The sequence below is a fragment of the Canis aureus genome, chromosome 12 (assembly GCF_053574225.1).
Source record: "Canis aureus isolate CA01 chromosome 12, VMU_Caureus_v.1.0, whole genome shotgun sequence".
Taxonomy (NCBI): Eukaryota; Metazoa; Chordata; class Mammalia; order Carnivora; family Canidae; genus Canis; species Canis aureus.
Window position 1 is genome coordinate 35,563,272 of NC_135622.1, and position 17,669 is coordinate 35,580,940.

The window sequence follows — 17,669 nt, forward strand, 5'->3', positions numbered from 1 at the left end:
ACATAGTAATGGTTTGTTGGGTATACATAAACCTAATTTATCTAAGTTGCCAATTGCTTTTGAGAATGAATGCCCTTGTCTGCATTTATGCTAGCAGTGCCTGATCATGTCTAGAATTCTACTACTTGCTAGTCTCATTAAATATAAAGTTATATCTCCTATTCATATTAACTTGCATTTTTCTGATTATTACTGAGAACAAGCATCTCTTTCAGCTTGTCAGCCTTTTGGGTTTCTTGTTCTCTAAATTTCATATTCATATGCTTTATGAGAGCATGGAATATCTACTTATATTTACAAGTGGGATTAGTTTTTCCTCTTTTTCTATAATTTATTTTTGGTAATTTTTTAGGTTAATATTACAGTTTTAGCAAGAAAAAGAATGCTGGTTTTATTTATGAAAGCTAAATAAATCCAATACTTGTAAAGTAGGTTAAGATGAAGTTATTGGGATTTGTATTTATATTAGGAATATTACTTAAAATAATAGGCATTGTTTTATGTAATGGGTTTAATTTTTAAAAAGCATATTTTCTGGATCTCTTATAAATGAATAAAAAGAATATATATATACACACAGACACACAGACACATAGAGATATCTACATATATATCTATAGACACACATATACTTGTAGCTAACTTAATTGATTTGGGACAGGTTATGGATTTGTGCATGATAATCAAGATTACCAGATTACTTCCAGATATATTTGTAGTCTGGAAGCTCAGGTGCTGTCTTGCCAACTGCCTGCAGGGAGTGCCCACCTTAATAGTAAAATCAGCAACATGTAAACTTACATTTCAGTCTTACCCTCCTTCACTACAAGGTCTTTAAATTTAACTCTCTAGCATTTGTGTTTTCTTCAGATCTGTTAGTATACACATTTATGTTTTAGATATGATTGGTTTGCATATAATTTATTATTTTGTGTCTTTGTGTGACAATGAAATGAGTCAATAAAAAACTTATTTAGAAAAATATAACCTAAGAAGAACTCAACAAAAGATAAGTTTCATTAATTTCATTTATTTTCATATATGTAGAGTTGTAGTTCCTGTTCTTTCAGTAATTATATTACCAAACCAGATGTCAGTTTTGCTTATCTGTCTCTGCATACAGGAAAGTCCAGAAGAGAATTCAGGAAACTCTTCACATTGGTTATCTCTAGGTAGTGGGATAGGGGTAAAGGAATGGATTTGTTGGTTTTTTCTTTGTATGTTTATATAAAATTTGAATTTTTTTCCATTTTACAGTATTTTTTTAATGAAAAAAATTTTAAAAAGCAATAAAAATACAGCTTATTGAACTACTCTTCATGAGTATTTCACGGTTCTGTTATAGGACAATAGTCAACATGACACGAAGTCAGTATCTTAAAAGACTTATTCATTAAAGTAATGAAAATACTTTTTTCTATTTATTTAAAAAAATTAATAACACTCAATACTAGGCAAGATGTGTTAAACTTTACTCTCATACATTGTTGTTGGTATTATCAAATGGTCAGTGTCTGTCAGGAAACAGACTTTGACCTCGTATCATAATTCAGTTTGTTGCAGTCTTTCCCAGAGAAATAAATAATATCCTTAAAGGCCTATATGGATGAAAGGCAACATACTGAATGGGAGAAGATATTTGCAAAGAACATATCCAATAAGAAATTAGTGTCCAAAATACATAAAGAACTGATACAACTCAACACTCAAAAAACAATCCAATTAACAAATGGGCAGACAGCATACATAGATATTTCTCCAAAGATGACATCAGCTGGCCAACAGACACATGAAAAGGTGCTCAATTTCACTCATCATCAGGGAAATGTAAATGAAAACCACAGTGAAATACCACCTCACACTTGTCAGAATGTCTAAAATCAAAAACACAAGAAACAACCAGTGTTGGCGAGGACGTGGAGAAAAAGGAACCTTTGTGCACTGCTGGTGAGAATGCAAACTGGTGGAGCCCCTGTGGAAAATAGTATGGAGGTTTCTCAAAAAGTAAAAAAACAAAACAAAACAAAAAACAAAAAAACCCCAACTATCCTATGATCCAGTGATCACACTCTTAGGTATTTATCCCCCAAAATACAAAAACACTAATTCAGAGTGATACATGCACCCTTATATTTATTGCAGCATTTCTTACTATAGCCAAATTATGGAAGCAATCCAAGTGTGCATTGTTAGATGAATGGATAAAGAAGTTGTGTGTGTGTGTACACACACAGTGGATATTATTCAGCCATAAAAAAGAATGAAATCTGCAACAACATAGATGGATCTAGAGAGTATAGTGCTAAATGAAATAAGTTAGAGAAAGACAAATACCATATGATTTCACTCATAAGTGGAATTTAAGAAGCAAAACAAAATGAGCAAAGCTAAAAGAAAAGACAAACCAAGAAAGACTTCTAACTATAGAGAACACACTGATGGTTACCAGAGGGGAGGGGTGTGAGGATGGGTGAAATGGGTAATGGAGATTAAGTAGTGCACTTATCATGAGGAGTGCTGAGTAACGTATAGAACTGTTGAATAACTATATTGTACACCTGAAACTAATATAACACTGTTAACTACACTGGAATTAAACTTTAAAAGTCTAGATGAATGAAGAACATCATTAGCAGTTTATTTTGTACTAGTAAAAAATTAGTCTGAATGCCCAACTATAGTGAAATGAATATAAGGAAAGCTTTTGGCTGCAAGTAAACCTTATTATAGCACTGATGTGACAAAGGTTCTATTTTTCCCACAGGTCTGGTGGTGGGTAGTCTTTTTCTCTGACATAAGCTGGTGTAGTTATTCAGTGATGACATGAAGTAACTAGGCCTTTTCTGTTATTCTTCTCCGTCTGTCATCCTTCACCCCCAGCATGTTGGCTTCTTGTCTTCTTTCTTGTTAATTATGATTACAGGATTGCTATAGTTACAGACATCAAGACCCCAGTGAAAAGCAGCAGAAAGATGTCTGAATGTATTTTGGAGTGTGTCTACTTTTTTAGTGAATGGTAAACTTTCCCATAAGTAGCTTCTCCCCATCCCCAGCAGGTATCCATATATATCTCTCATTGGTTACATAGCCATGTCTGGCCAACAGAAACCAAAAAGCATGAATTTTACTTTCCAGATTCTATAGTGGGAAGTTACAAGATAGAAAGGGGTTTGGAGGGCAGCTCCGGTGGCGCAGCGGTTTAGTGTTGCCTGCAGCCCAGGGTGTGATCCTGGAGACCCCAGATAGAGTCCCACATCAGGCTCCCTGCATGGAGCCTGCTTCTTTCTCCCTCTGCCTGTGTCTCTGCCTCTGTCTCTCTCTCTGAATAAATAAATAAAAATCTTAAAAAAAAAGGGGGGGGGTTTGGAATGTGTATTTTGAGTAGCCAGTCCACAAAATCTACAATGGTTAAATAAGTAAGGGTAAATTTACTTGAATTGATTTTTTTTTACTCAGTTATTATTTTTACTTCTGTAATAAACTCAATGAAAATGATGGTATAAAAACAGTAATATAAAAAAAGTAATAACAGAAAATTAGATTAGTTGCATACTTAAACTGTGTTTAGCAGAATCCTTGGTATTCCAAAGTGCTTATTTTCTTGCCTCCTGACTGAACATTAGTTTAAGTGCCATAAAGTAGTAAAACAGTATTTACCACATAGAGGTGTTTTTCTTTAATAGAAAATAATAAGTACTCTTCAGAGTACCTCAGAGAAGGGAGGGATTACTTTAAGCTAAATAAGCTAAGACTTGGCATTGATAGAATTTAAAATTTCAGAAGGGCCATAGGGAGCTAGTGGGGACAAAGAGAAGAGCATAAGCCAAGAGACATGGGCTTGGCAGATTTTAGGCCATATTTGAAGACTAAAAGATTGTCTGCTTTGATTGGAGCACAGGATGTGTGAGAAGGGAATGTGGAAGGCAAAGCTAGACAGGTGAGTTGGGAACAGATTATAGATAGCCTTAGATTCCATTGGGAAGAATTTGGGCTTTAGTTACATAACACTTTAGATTTATAGGATCATGATTCGGACACATTGAATAAATGCTTTAAATATGAAGAGTGTTGCCCCTTGAAGACTGTTTCTTTAGAGATTGTATATCTCTATAGATATATTGAATATTTCTGTAGTGATTGTATATCTATCAAAGGTAATTTGATTGATCTAACACATGTTTAGAACTCCTCTGCAGTATTCAGTATTCTAACTATAAAGAAAATCATACACTGTAGAAAACTTGAGATTTGCAAGGGTTACTTTGAGACCTTTGTGAATTCTCAAATTTTAAAATTGAGAGGTCTTTGTGTGGGATCTTTGCTTCCACTGAATTATATTTCCTTTGAGAGTCCTGTTGTATATACATTCCTATTAAGTTAATATTCTTCTCAATGTTAATGAAAGTTTTATTTCTTTTGATGAATAGATTTTGCTCAGGTTGGAGCACTTGCTGAGTCAGTAATTTGTGTGTGTGTGTGTGTGTGTGTGTGTGTGTGTGTGTGTGTAGAACATTTGGTGGACTTGTTCACGTTCATAGTTATAAGCTGTTACCAAAATTGACATTTCCTTCTTTTTCTAAGAGCTATCACTTTCTTAGTCCGTATATTTTCTTCACTTCCAATACCACTGCTAGCCATTTGGCTTTCTTTGGGGTTGGGGGGGCATTTTTTATAAAGAAATTCAGTTCAAAAAAATTATTTTAGAGTTACTGCTTATGAACTTTGAGATATGAGTGCTTATTTAGGCTAGGCTCACACATTTAATCTGGATTTGATCTCTAGCCTCTCATTGTCTTAACGGAATGTCTTCTCAGTGGCTCTCAAACAGTGATAACTGTGAATTTTAAATCTGTGAATGTCAATTTTATTATATTGCTCATCCGCAGATTCTTCCCTTGATTGATACCGTATTCTCTCCATTCTATATGTGTATATGAATATGTACATATTTTTCCAGCTTTATTGAGATGTATTTGACATACAACATTGTGCAAGTGTATAGTGTACAATATGTTGATCTAATACTTTTGCATGTATATATGTATATTGCATGTATATATGTATATTTTAAAACTGGACTTTTCACTTCTTGTGCAAACATTAGAAACATTTACAAAGATTTGGGAGAAAGGAGGATATGCTGTGGGACTTGATTGGTTGGGGGCAAGAGGGAACCTGTGTGAGGACTCAAGAAACCTGCTGATGTATGGTTATTTATATTTTGCCATCAGTTGATAATATGTGTGTAATTTAGTGTTTCAAGTGTGAATTTGGGCAGTGGAGAATTTCTTATGTAGGACAATCTATATTTTTAATCATACATTTAGGGATGGAGGGATTGCTGTGATAGAATAAGCCACTATATCTCTTGTGGCATTTCAGACATAATATGTCATCTAAAAAAAAAAAAAAAAAAAAACTAATCTTTTTTGGAAAGGAATGCTAGATAAATAAATAAAAATAATGGTACAGAACTTTAATGAGGAAGATTTCAGGAAACTCATTCATTTGTTAAAAGATAAATAAAGATAGCTGTAAAATTAATACTAGATTAAGATACAGTTTCTGAGATGACATTTATTTTTTAGGGAGAGTGAAGGAGGGGAGGGGCAGAGGGAGAGAGAGAATCTCAAGCCGACTCCTCCCTGAGCACTTAGTCTCACCTCCCTGAGATCATGACCTGAATCAAAGAGTCAGACACTTAATTCACTGAACCATCGGGCACCCCTATTTTGAGTTTATGTTCACTGCTTTTGCCTATAACTGCGTTTCTGGTTCTATACAGCATATTCTACTGGTCTACATATGTTTTATTCAGCATACATGTTTCATCCACTGGACATGGAGCTCCGTTTTATTTTGTCATTACCATAGGCCTAAGTGTCAATAATTGTGCCTGGTGCAAGGTAGGTGTTCAGTTAATATTGTTAAATGAATAAATATGAATATTTCAATAAATTTATGACTCAAATCCTCATTTATTAGGAGACTCCATTGTCTGGTCTTAGCTTTTTTCTATACATAACCTGTTCTGGTCTTGTACCCTCTTAGATTGAAAGTGCATTGTGAGTAGGAACTTGGTTTTATTTGTCTTTCCTATATTCTTTACAGTAATTTGAACTGTGGTGGGTAGTAGGTATTCCCTAAAGATGTGATTTTTTTTTAATTTTTAAAACTTTTTTATTTATTTATGATAGAGAGAGAGAGAGAAAGAGGCAGAGACATAGGCAGAGGGAGAAGCAGGCTCCATGCACCGGGAGCCCGATGTGGGATTCGATCCCGGGTCTCCAGGATCGCGCCCTCGGCCAAAGGCAGGCGCCAAACTGCTGCGCCACCCAGGGATCCCCCTAAAGATGTGATTAAACTGAATGAAGAATGGTCAATTTTATTTTTTTATCAGAAGATTGCTAAAAATGTAGTCATAAACGAGAAATTTGGAAGAGAATCAAAAAAGCTAATGTGTCCTTGTCTGTCAGCTTGAGGGCATATATAAGACTTTGTACTTCTGTAGAGTAGAGAGCTAGGGTTCTGGGACAGCTCTGTTCCTTGTTCTTTAACGGCCTATTTGCTTTATTTTTGGCCTTCTAACTATGTCACAGATGGTGTAGGTCAGTGGTTCTCCAAGTGTTGTCCCAGAATAGTAGCATTAGCATCACCTGGGTACTTGCTAGAAATGCAAATTCTCAGGCCCCACTCCAGACTGAGACTGGAGCTCGGTTTCAGTAGTCTGTGCTTTAGCCAGTCCTCTAGGTGATTCCCTTGGTAAAGTTTGTCTCCAAGTGGTCACACTGTATTTAGGAGAGAGGGCTACCTAGGGGCAACAGTTGTATGTCAGTGAAAACCAACTGGTAGCCTGAATTTAAGAGAATAATGTGATCCAAGGCTTTTCAGAGTGAACAGGTATGGCTTATAAACGTATGAAGATACAAAGCAAATTATTGAAACTTCATTTTATGCTATTTCTTAGCGTAAGTAACCTATATTATTCACTTTTACTTTTCAAGTATTTCTCATTATTTGTGAGTTTGTGCTCAAATAAAAGTGAGAAACTTAAATTGGTCAAGTTTTCTCTTACTTTACATTTTTGTAAAAATGAATATTCTTTCCCTCCCATAGCAAATGACCAGGAAACAACTGAAGAGTGTCCAAACCAAACTAATATTTTATATATTTTTTTTGAATATACTCAGTGATTTCAATTTTGAATTTGAGCCCTTTATCATTTTAGAGTATAAGATAGTTTAAATGGTTTCAGTAGATTAAATGGTACTTTTAATATTGTTTATTAGATCCTCTTGTATGCAGATATAACAGGTCTATATAACAGATAGATATCCTTTTGACAAATTGGAGTTGAAAATAATACAAAAATTCATGTTTATCATGTAGACTTAAATAATAAAATATCCAGTTTTTTATTTTTGTATTTCTAATGTTAGGAAATGAAGGCCTAGTTTTAAGCATATAATATAAAAATCTTACGAGGCATTGTGAAAATCCTAACATTCATTTTCCTTGAGGATAATTCCAAAATTTTCAAATATATGTACCATTACCATTAGGTTTCCTTGAACAGATAAATGGATGTATGATGACTTAAAATTAAAAAAAAATATATATATGATTTTATTTATAATATTTGAAAGCTGTTTTCATGCCTTACCTACGAATTTACTCCATTTTTCTAATTTTTTTCTTATAATTTCAATCTCATGTCTTAATCTTTTGTTCCAGGACCTCTGGAAAGTTCAGATGAGTTCACTTTGTGAGAATGTTGAGGTGACATTAGTGCAGGCAGAAGCAAAAGTTTTAAAAAGTAGGCAAATTGTAGCTTAATAGTTTATAGAGAAGTATACCTATAAAATAAAAAAATAGATAACTGAATTTATCACTATTCCATATTATAGGACGGTATTGGAGGTTAGGAATATATTTGCTCTCTAACTTACAGATCTGTCTCTCTTACTTCAGAGATTGTAGTTGTAGTGATGTGCAGGGAGAACTTTTAAGGGGCCCTTTGGACCATGCATTTTTCTATCACGTCCTTGTTGCTGATACTCCCACTAATTGCGTGTATGTCTTGAGTTTTCCCAGTGGTGATTCATTCATGGTCTTAGACTGTCATCTTGGTTCACTTGTGAGACTATTTTGCTTTTTAGGGATATAAACTACTCAATCTCTTGGTGCTTCTTTTCTCTCCTTTGTAAAAATAATGTATTTGTATTAAAACATCTAAGGCAAAGTCTACAAACTGGTGACTTGTGGAGCCAGAACTAGGGAAGGTATTTGTTTGGCTGTAATAGTCTTTACATATTTCAATTAAGAGACTTCTATACATACTAACATGCTTGTGGTACAGCATTCAGAGGGTATAAGGAGGGACAGTATATTTAAAGGTAGTTTTAACTCCTATCCTCTTTCTTCCAGCCACCTGGTTACTTTCTTTGGAGACGTTCAGAATGACTATATGTTTGTGAATCATTCCAGAATTATTACTTCTACATGGAAGCATAATAGTATATGTATCTTTTTTTTTAAACCAAATGTTTGCAGACTATATACATTTTTCTATGTCTTTCATTTAATCTATCTTGGGAATCATTCTGTATCAATATATCTAGATACATTGTTTTGTATCAAAACATAGCATTCCTTTGTATACAGATGTATTCCACTTTATTTTCTTTATCTCCTCTTTTCCCTCCCTCCCTCTTTCTTTTGTTCTTTCGTTCTTTTCTACCCTCTCCTCTCCTCCCTTCTCTTCCATTCTTTCTTTCAGTCTCTTCTTATGTCTCCCCTCTTCCTTCTGCCTTTTCTGTTAAATAATCCAATTCAAACAACAGTATCCTGCCATATTAGCAAAATCTTTATCTGGGATTTACTTTTTATTTTGAAAGGGTAATGAGATTTATACCAGTTACTATGCTTTAAACTCAGGTGGTTTTTACAGAAGAAATTAGTCTGTAAGAACATGTGTTTTAAGATCTTTTGTTTCTAACTTTCTGAGTAGAGGTTTTCCAGAGGGAAAAAGTTTAAGATATTGACTGTTTCTTCCTCCTTTTTAATAGATATTAGTTAAGGACCTGATTTTCCACTAGTTGTATTCCTAATTTATTTAACCAGTCCCCTCTGAATGAACATTTGAATTATACATACATTTTTGTGTGTATTCTTTCAGTACATCATTTCACATGTGTGCCAAAATATTTGAAGGATAATGATCTAGAATTAGAATTGCTGAGTAAAGGGACGTCTGGGTGGCTCAGTAGTTGAGCGTCTGCCTTTGGCTCAGGTCTTGATCCTGGGGTCCTGGGACTGAGTTCCACACCGGGCTCCCCACAGGGAGCCTGCTTCTCCCTCTGCCTATATCTCTGCCTCTCTGTGTGTGTCTCATGAATAAAAGAAATCTTAAAAAAAAAAAAAAAAAGAATTGCTGAGTAAAGAGTATGTGCATTTACAGAGTCGATGGATGTTGCCAAATTGTCCACTGTAGTGAAAATAATTTACATCAATACTGCCAACTTTCAAATTCCCTTTTCCTCAACATATTGTTTTATTACATTATTGAACTTAGTCTACTGGAAAAGGGGAAATCTGATTATAGTTTTTATTGGTATTTCTCTTATATGTGACATTAAACATCTTTTTAATATGTTTGCACTTTTTGTATTTCCTTTGTATCAACATGTCCTTCGAATGTGTTTTTATTGAGTCCTGGATTTTTATCTTACTGGTTGTAAGTGCTTTTTAATTGAATAAGAAAAGCAAACTCTTGTGATTTGTGATGACTGCATTTCCTATTTTGTTTTGACATTTGTCAAAAAAGAATTGTCTTATTTCTCATAATAGTTTTTCGGCAACTTTTAATTGCCATATAAATGTAAATATTTTTTTGAGATAAAATGTATTAATTTTTTATGGCTTTGGGTTTTGTCTTATTCTTAGAAAGGCATTCCTAACTTTGGGGTTATTAAAACAAACCCTACCTTTTCTTCAAATGCTTTGGGATTCTTTGAAAATTTTTTGTTATTTGTTTTGATGTGAGAAATGTTTTCTAGATAGCTGCCCATCAATATTTATTGAAAAACCTACATTTACCCCAGTGCTCTGCAATGTTCCCTTTAGAGTATACTAAATTCCTATATATATTTGGGTTTGTGTTTGGATTGTCCATACCATAGTTCTCTGTTCATGAATCAGTACTAGTGTTTAAATGACTGTAGAATCATAATATCTTTTAAAGTATCTTAAGGATTTTATTTTATTTTTATTTTATTTATTTATTTTTTTAGGGATTTTAAATATTTATTTTGCTTACTTATTTTTTCCATGTGTACTTCAGAATTGTCGTGTGCTGTATTCTTTGCGTAGCTTTCTTTTCCCTTGGAAATTTTATTCTAATCAGCTTATTTTTGTTATTATAAATGGGATTGTTTTCTGTGTCTGCTGTTTTTATAGCTCATGGGTTTTAATTTATTGTTTTTATATGTGGACACTTTACTAAAATTCCTCTATTTTTTGGTAAGACTTTGTAGTCAGTTTCCTTGGATATTCCTGGTATCCACTCAAATTGTTTGCAAATAATGATAATTTTATTTCCTCTTTTCTGTTCATAAACTTTTCTTTCTTGACTAAAGATATTGGCTAGTACCTCCAGAACATGGTTAATTAAATATTTGTGGTGAAAAATGGATATCTTTGTTTTGTTCCTGATTGTCAGTACTTCTTGGGTTTTTCCATTATACATGATGCTGACTTTGAATTGAATTTTTTTTTGTATTTTATCGTATTAGGGAAGATGGCATAGTCTTTGTTTCAAAATTTAAAATTTAGATCTTATATGAATAGAACAGTTGGCAAGGGTAATACACAGAATTTTTTCTTCTTTTTTTTTTCTTTTTAATTTTTATTTATTTATGATAGTCCCACAGAGAGAGAGAGAGAGAGAGAGAGAGGCAGAGACACAGGCAGAGGGAGAAGCAGGCTCCATGCACCGGGAGCCCGATGTGGGATTCGATCCCGGGTCTCCAGGATTGCGCCCTGGGCCAAAGGCAGGCACTAAACCACTGCGCCACCCAGGGATCCCAGAATTTTTTCTTCTTGAACTATTTGAGGGCAATTTGCCAGCCAACCTGAGCCAGCCAACCTGATAGACTGTTGCCTTCCACCAGATACTTAAGTGTTTATTTCCTATAAACAAATACTTTCTTATGTAACCACATATAACCATCAAAGTCAGGAAATTAACACTGATATATTGCTGTCATCTAACCCTCAGACCCCATTCATGTTTCATCACTTGTCCTAATGTCCTTTTATTGCCAAATTCAGTTCAGAATTTGGTTTTCATGTCATTTTTTACTTATTTATATATTTTTAAAGATTTTATTTATTCATGAGAGAGACAGACAGAAAGAGAGAGAGGCACAGACACAGGCAGAGGGAGAAGCAGGCTCCATGCAGGGAGCCCGACACGGGACTCGATTCCGGGACTCCAGAATCACACCCTGGTGGCGCTAAACCGCTGAGCCACCTGGGCTACCCCAGTTTTCATTTCTTTTTAGTCTCCTTTAGTCTAAAAGTCTTTTCTTGACTTTTATGACCTGACAGTTTTGAACATTACAAGAAAATTAATTTAAAATGTCCCTCAACTTGAAATTGCCTGATATTTCCTTATGATTGATTTCAGGTTATGCATCTTTTGTGGAAATACCACAGAGGTGTTCTGTGATCACCAAGAAGTATCACCAATACTTCCATTACTCTGTTTTGTTTGTCTTTCTAGGTAACTCCATCTTCTTTGTAATCTTTCTCTTGTGGGTCTTTTATTTTTATTAAATATTTAATACAATGTGTGAATTGATAGGATGGGAAAGCAAGTGTGCTGAGAACCCAAGGAGTATCTGGTAGGTTCAGGAATGAGTACAGTAAAGACTTTGTAGTATTAATGGGCTAAAGTTTCAGAATCCTACAGGAACCGTGATGGTGGCGGAAATACAAAACTAGCCAAAGGATAATAGAGAGGAAGAAATTGGTCGTTAATTTTATTATTATTTTGATTATATAATTATGCAGATTAGATCATTGTTTTTATTAAAGCCATTTTGAAGACTATATAGAATTCTATGGGAGAGCATAGAATTGGTCAAACAAGTTGAGCCATCAAATCCTTTTGACAAGACTTTCATTTTTGCAAGCCTTTATTTCTTTTTTTAGCGGGTGCATGGTGCAAGGTGGGGGAGTAGGTGGAGATGAGGAATAGAGGGAGAGGGAGAGAGAATCTTAAGACGGTTCCATTCACAGCACAGAGCCCGACTCAATGCTTGATCTCATGATCCTGAGCTGAGATCAAGAGTTGGATGCTTAACTGACTGAGCCACCCAAGTACCCCTCGTTTTTGTCAGCTTTAAAAACAATGTATTATGGGATCCCTGGGTGGCGCAGCGGTTTAGAGCCTGCCTTTGGCCCAGGGCGCGATCCTGGAGATCCGGGATCGAATCCCACGTCGGGCTCCCGGTGCATGGAGCCTGCTTCTCCCTCTGCCTATGTCTCTCCCCCTCTCTCTCTCTCTCTCTCTCTCTCTCTCTCTCTGTGACTACCATAAATAAATTAAAAAATAAAAAAAAAAAACAACAAAAAAAACCAATGTATTATTACATTGCTTACATAAAATAATGATTTTGCAGGGTACATCATTTCACAAGGTTTTATGATCATTAAGTTTGGGTAGTATAGATATTTGATGCCTTTTCCTCTGTGAATACAATTGTTTTGGACTATTTTTAATTCAGTAAGAAAAGAATAATCCTTTTAATTGCATTTTAAGAACTTAATGAAATGCAAACAATAACAGTACCATGTACATCTTGAAAATTATAAGATGCTTAATAAATTGGATTTTATGTTCATTATGGTACTGAAAGCATGGAGTGTTACTCAAACTGAGTAGAAGTAAGTTTAGTGACTCACTAAACTAAGTTGGACAGTTCAGAATTTAAGAATGTGGGGATCCCTGGGTAGCGCAGCGGTTTGGCGCCTGCCTTTGGCCCAGGGCGTGATCCTGGAGACCCGGGATCGAATCCCACATCGGGCTCGCGGTGCATGGAGCCTGCTTCTCCCTCTGCCTGTGTCTCTGCCTCTCTCTCTCTCTCTCTGTGACTATCATAAATAAATAAAAATTAAAAAAAAAAAAAGAATTTAAGAATGTGGTAAGGTCATCATTAAATAAAAATTCTTGCTTACTTAAATGGAAAGCACTATGGAAATATAAATAACATTGTTATCTAGGTTAATGTAATAGAAATGGAAGAGGAAAGCATAAGAGAATAGTGAAACTGATAGCTATCCTTCAGGGCCCTTAAATCCTTTCTGCCCTATTCTTAGTGGTGTTATGTGAGTTATTTAACAAGTTAGTGTTTGCAACATAGTTTCAGTTCCTTAAGTGGAAAATACTATTTCAATTATAAATGTGTTTTAGGTATTCTGGAGAGCCGCTCTTTCCTAGCTGTTTTTCTGAAGACAAGAGTTTTATGGTTTTGTTTACATGTTAAAATTAGGGATTTTTTTTTTTTTATCTGTAATTATTCTTTGAAGGAGCCAGGAACCTATGAAGGGCTCTTGTCTCTGATTTACCTTTTTGAACTTTCACTTTTTCCCTGCATATTAAGTCTCTTAAAGGTGGGGATTGAGAAAAGGCAGCTCTGTATTGTTGGTAGGGCAAGTCCAGAATAGACTCTTTGAAGACTGTCTTAAATCCATTAGATTTACATATGTGGTGAAGCTCTGAGAACTGTTACTTTGCAATGGTATTACAAGAACTCACTATTTTACTTTCTCCCTTTCCCCATCTTCACTCTTTAAGAAGCCCCCTCAATGCCATAAACACTTGATCAGACTATACTGTATACTTTGCATGTGTCTAAATTTATATTGATTGTTTTAGATAACAGACTCTTAGAGGATACAGTCTATCTGTTGTAAAATCCCTGGTCTGAAGTAAATGCATATTAAAAAAATTAATTTTTTCCCCTTGCAATTAGTGCCTTTCTATATCTGTACATACTTTGTGACACACATGTAAAAGGAAACACATTTGTATCTAAGTGTCCTGTCTCCCAAAGTTTCTTTCTTCAACTGAGTTAAAAAGTTTTTTTATTTGGTCTAATCTTAGTTTTGCTTTTCTTTTTCCCACTCAGGCCCAGATTGCTTTCCTTCAGGGGGAAAGGAAGGGTCAAGAAAATTTGAAGAAGGATCTTGTGAGGAGGATCAAAATGCTGGAGTATGCTCTTAAACAGGAAAGGTAATTCAGTGAAATGGACGGTGATATTCTCTTTAAATATTGGGGTAATTTCTCTTATTCCTAAAACTAACACAAATTTTAATACTTAGTACTTTTGAGTTCAGGAAATAGTATCTCTAATACACATTTACAAATGATTGTAATATGTTAATGTTACTGTGAATGTCTAATAATCATAGCCAATAAACTGATTTATATGATTTTTAAAAAAATTTAGCAACATTTTACCTCTGCCTTGTCCTTTCTGAAGAAACTTATTGGCTTTCTGAGCTGTCATTGTCCATTTCTTTAAGGAATTGAAATTGTTTTTGAGTTGTAAAGGAAATTTCTGTAATGCTTACTCCCTTGTCATCTAATATTATTCAATTTGATGTGTTTTCTTTGGGGGAAAAATGCAGACTGTATTGAGAATCTTTTTATCTTTTTCTAGACTTTTTTGGTATTTTGTTCCTTTGCTATTAGCTATTCATATTTCTTAAGTGAGTCTTATTTTTCTATATTGCTAGTGTCTAAAATAGGTTACTAAGCGCAGGTCACAGGTAAAGGACAGTAGGTCATAGATGAGAGTTTTGGAAATTTCCATATGAATTATAAGTTAATTTTTAACAGGTGGTCTTTGGATTTTTTGTTTTTGGGTAATAGTTTGTTTTCATTTCAGATAATTGAGTACTTGATAGGCAATATTGAAATTTTCTATTTTGCTTGTTTTGATCATGTGCTTTTCTCATTTCTTTGAGGTTGATTTGTGGACTGTTTGCAAAATTTCCATAAAATAGCAGTTAACAGATAATACTTATGAATATTAAGAAGCCGATTAAATTTTATTAGAACTTGTTTCACCTTTATGCAGGATGTTTGAATGGCACAAGAAATTGAAAACTAGCTGACCTCTTGGTAAAAAATAGATAATTGTTTTTATTCCTTGAGAGGTTGGTTGACCGCTATATTGGAGAAATGGGGGAAACTTTTGCCTACTTTTAAAAGCATGCAATTTGGGAATATTTGAGATTTTAAGCAATCAAATTATAGGCGTCATTGAATAGAAAGAGTAATAGCAATAATGGCAACTTAACTGCTATGTACCTTGCCCTGAGGCTTAAAAACAAAGTAACTTGAGTAGAGTTGCAAAGTTGTATAGAGCTGTGATTCAGATCCATCAGGTCTGAATTCTGTACTCTTTACCAGTGTATTATTCTATCTTGTGATACAGAAGAATTAAAATATGCAGATACTAAAGTAACCAGGGATGTTAGCCGTGTGTATGTGTGTGTGTGTGTGTGTGCACGCGCGCGCTCATGCGCATGTGTGTATGTATATAAATATGTCCCTTCTCACTAAACATATTCACTGATGTATCTATCCAACTTAAGCACTGTGCTGGAGCTGAGTATAAAAACATAGCTCACTATCCTTGGTCCATAAGGGCTCAGAGGAGCAAGAAGCAGACTTGGAAACCACAAAAGTACAGTGCAATGCAGTATGATAGGTGCTATGGGAGATGTCTGTACAGGGTACAGTGGGGTCACAAAGAATAGAGTGGTTATTTGGATCTGGAAGGTGGAAGTAGAAGGGAAGATATAACTGGAGAGGAAGTGAGACTTGAACAGCATCATAAAAAATAAGGTGTTTGCCAGGTAGGCAAAGTTCAGGAAATAGGATATGTTTGACAGGGAACAGAACAGTTTGGTGTGTCCAGAAATTTGCAGTCACTGTTTTTTGGATGATAGGATGTTAGTTGTGATTTAGTAAGTGAAAATAGTAGACCGAGGCAAGATCCAGATCATGGGGAACTTAACTAAAGAGTTCAAACTTTTATCTTCCATATAATAGGGAATGTTGAAAGTTTTCCAAAACCTTTTATTCTAAAATTTCTTTTTTTTTTAAGATTTTATTTATTTATTCATGAAAGAGAGAGGCAGAGACACAGGCAGAGGGAGAAGCAGGCTCTATGCAGGGTGCCTAATGCAGTACTTGATCCTGGGACTCCAGGATCACGCCCTGAGCCAATGGCAGGGGCTAAACCGCTGAGTCACCCAGGGATCCCCCTTATTCTAAAATTTCTTAAGCTAATAAGAAGTTGCAAGAACTACATGCCTTTTACCCGGATTTATGAGTTGACAACATTTTTCTGTATTTACTGGTATGTTCACTCTGTAGGCACATTGCTTTTTTCCTGAATCATTTGCTGCTTAAATGTAGACATTATACCCCTTTGCCCCTGAATACCTCAGTATATATCTTCTAATAGCAAGAAGATTCCTTTATGTAACTCTTTATCAAATTAAGGAAGTTTACTGTTGAAATAGTTCTATTGTCTAATATAGCCATAGCCTGTATAGTTCCAGTGATTATCTTTATAGCATTTTTTTTCCCTCAAATGTCCCAGTAATTATTTTTGTGGTACTTTTTTTCTTGGTCTAGGATCTAGTCTAGGAATACGAACTGTATTTAGTTGTCGTGCAATTGAAAGGAGCATGGAATAGTGTGAAATAGATTTTAGAAAGATCACTCTGACCTCAGTATGGGGGTGGACTGGAAAGATCTGTTAATAGAAGCTGGAAGAGTCTTAAGAGTCTAGGATGAGAATGCATCAGCTATGAAACATTTTAAATAGAATCCATAAAAATTAGAGATGGTTGGGTATGGAAGATGAGGAGGAAAGATAATTCAAGAATGATTCCCAGGTTGCTGGCTTGAATAGAAGTTTTGTAAGTTATCAAATGAATTAAAGATTAAGAATTAAGGGTTGAAAAGCAGATATGGGAATAGGACTCAGGACTAGAGATGTATACTTGAGAAGCATGAATATTGTGGATAAAGTTATAGGAGTAGTTGAAACAAGCACAACAATTATGGGAAGAGGAGAATCAGCCAGAGCCACAGAAAATGGAAATGTTTGAGGAAACGGCAGAAGGAGGAAGAGCCAGCAAAGAAATGGTTGGAAGAGGAAGGACAGAGCAGTATATTGGAAGCGCTAAAGAGGGTGGGAGTTTGACAACTGCAGATGCCAAACAGACTCCAAGTAAGTTGTAAACTGAAAATAGTCATCTAGATTTGTCAGGTAGGAGCTTGCTGGTATCCTTGCCAGAATAGCTTCAATGAGGTAGCAGGAACATAAACCAGAGGGTGAGAAGGACAGATAAAGTGGAGACTGATAGAGTCGCTTATTTTTTCAAGTAGTTTGACTTTGAAGAACAGAAGAGATAACTGGGTCAAGGGAAGATTTTTTTTTTTAACTAATGGAATTCTGGGAAAAAGTCACTGATTTTATATCTTCTGAAATTTATGTATTGGTTTGAGATTTTTCCTGATGTATATAGCACTATTTAAATATAGTAAATTAAGGAATAAAAAAATAATTTCTTTGTAG

At 34.9% G+C, this 17,669-nt stretch overlaps 1 protein-coding gene across 3 annotated transcripts in view; it reads left to right on the forward strand.

Moving 5' to 3' along the window:
• The window catches only part of STRN (striatin), a 105,823-nt gene that overhangs the window by 17,918 nt on the left and 70,236 nt on the right, over window positions 1-17,669 (forward strand). For all 3 annotated transcript variants that reach the window (XM_077843619.1, XM_077843617.1, XM_077843618.1), the window contains exon 2: window positions 14,196-14,299. In XM_077843619.1, coding sequence (XP_077699745.1) covers window positions 14,271-14,299 — 29 coding nt within the window. In that variant the 5' untranslated portion in view covers window positions 14,196-14,270. The remainder of the gene's footprint in view (window positions 1-14,195; window positions 14,300-17,669) is intronic.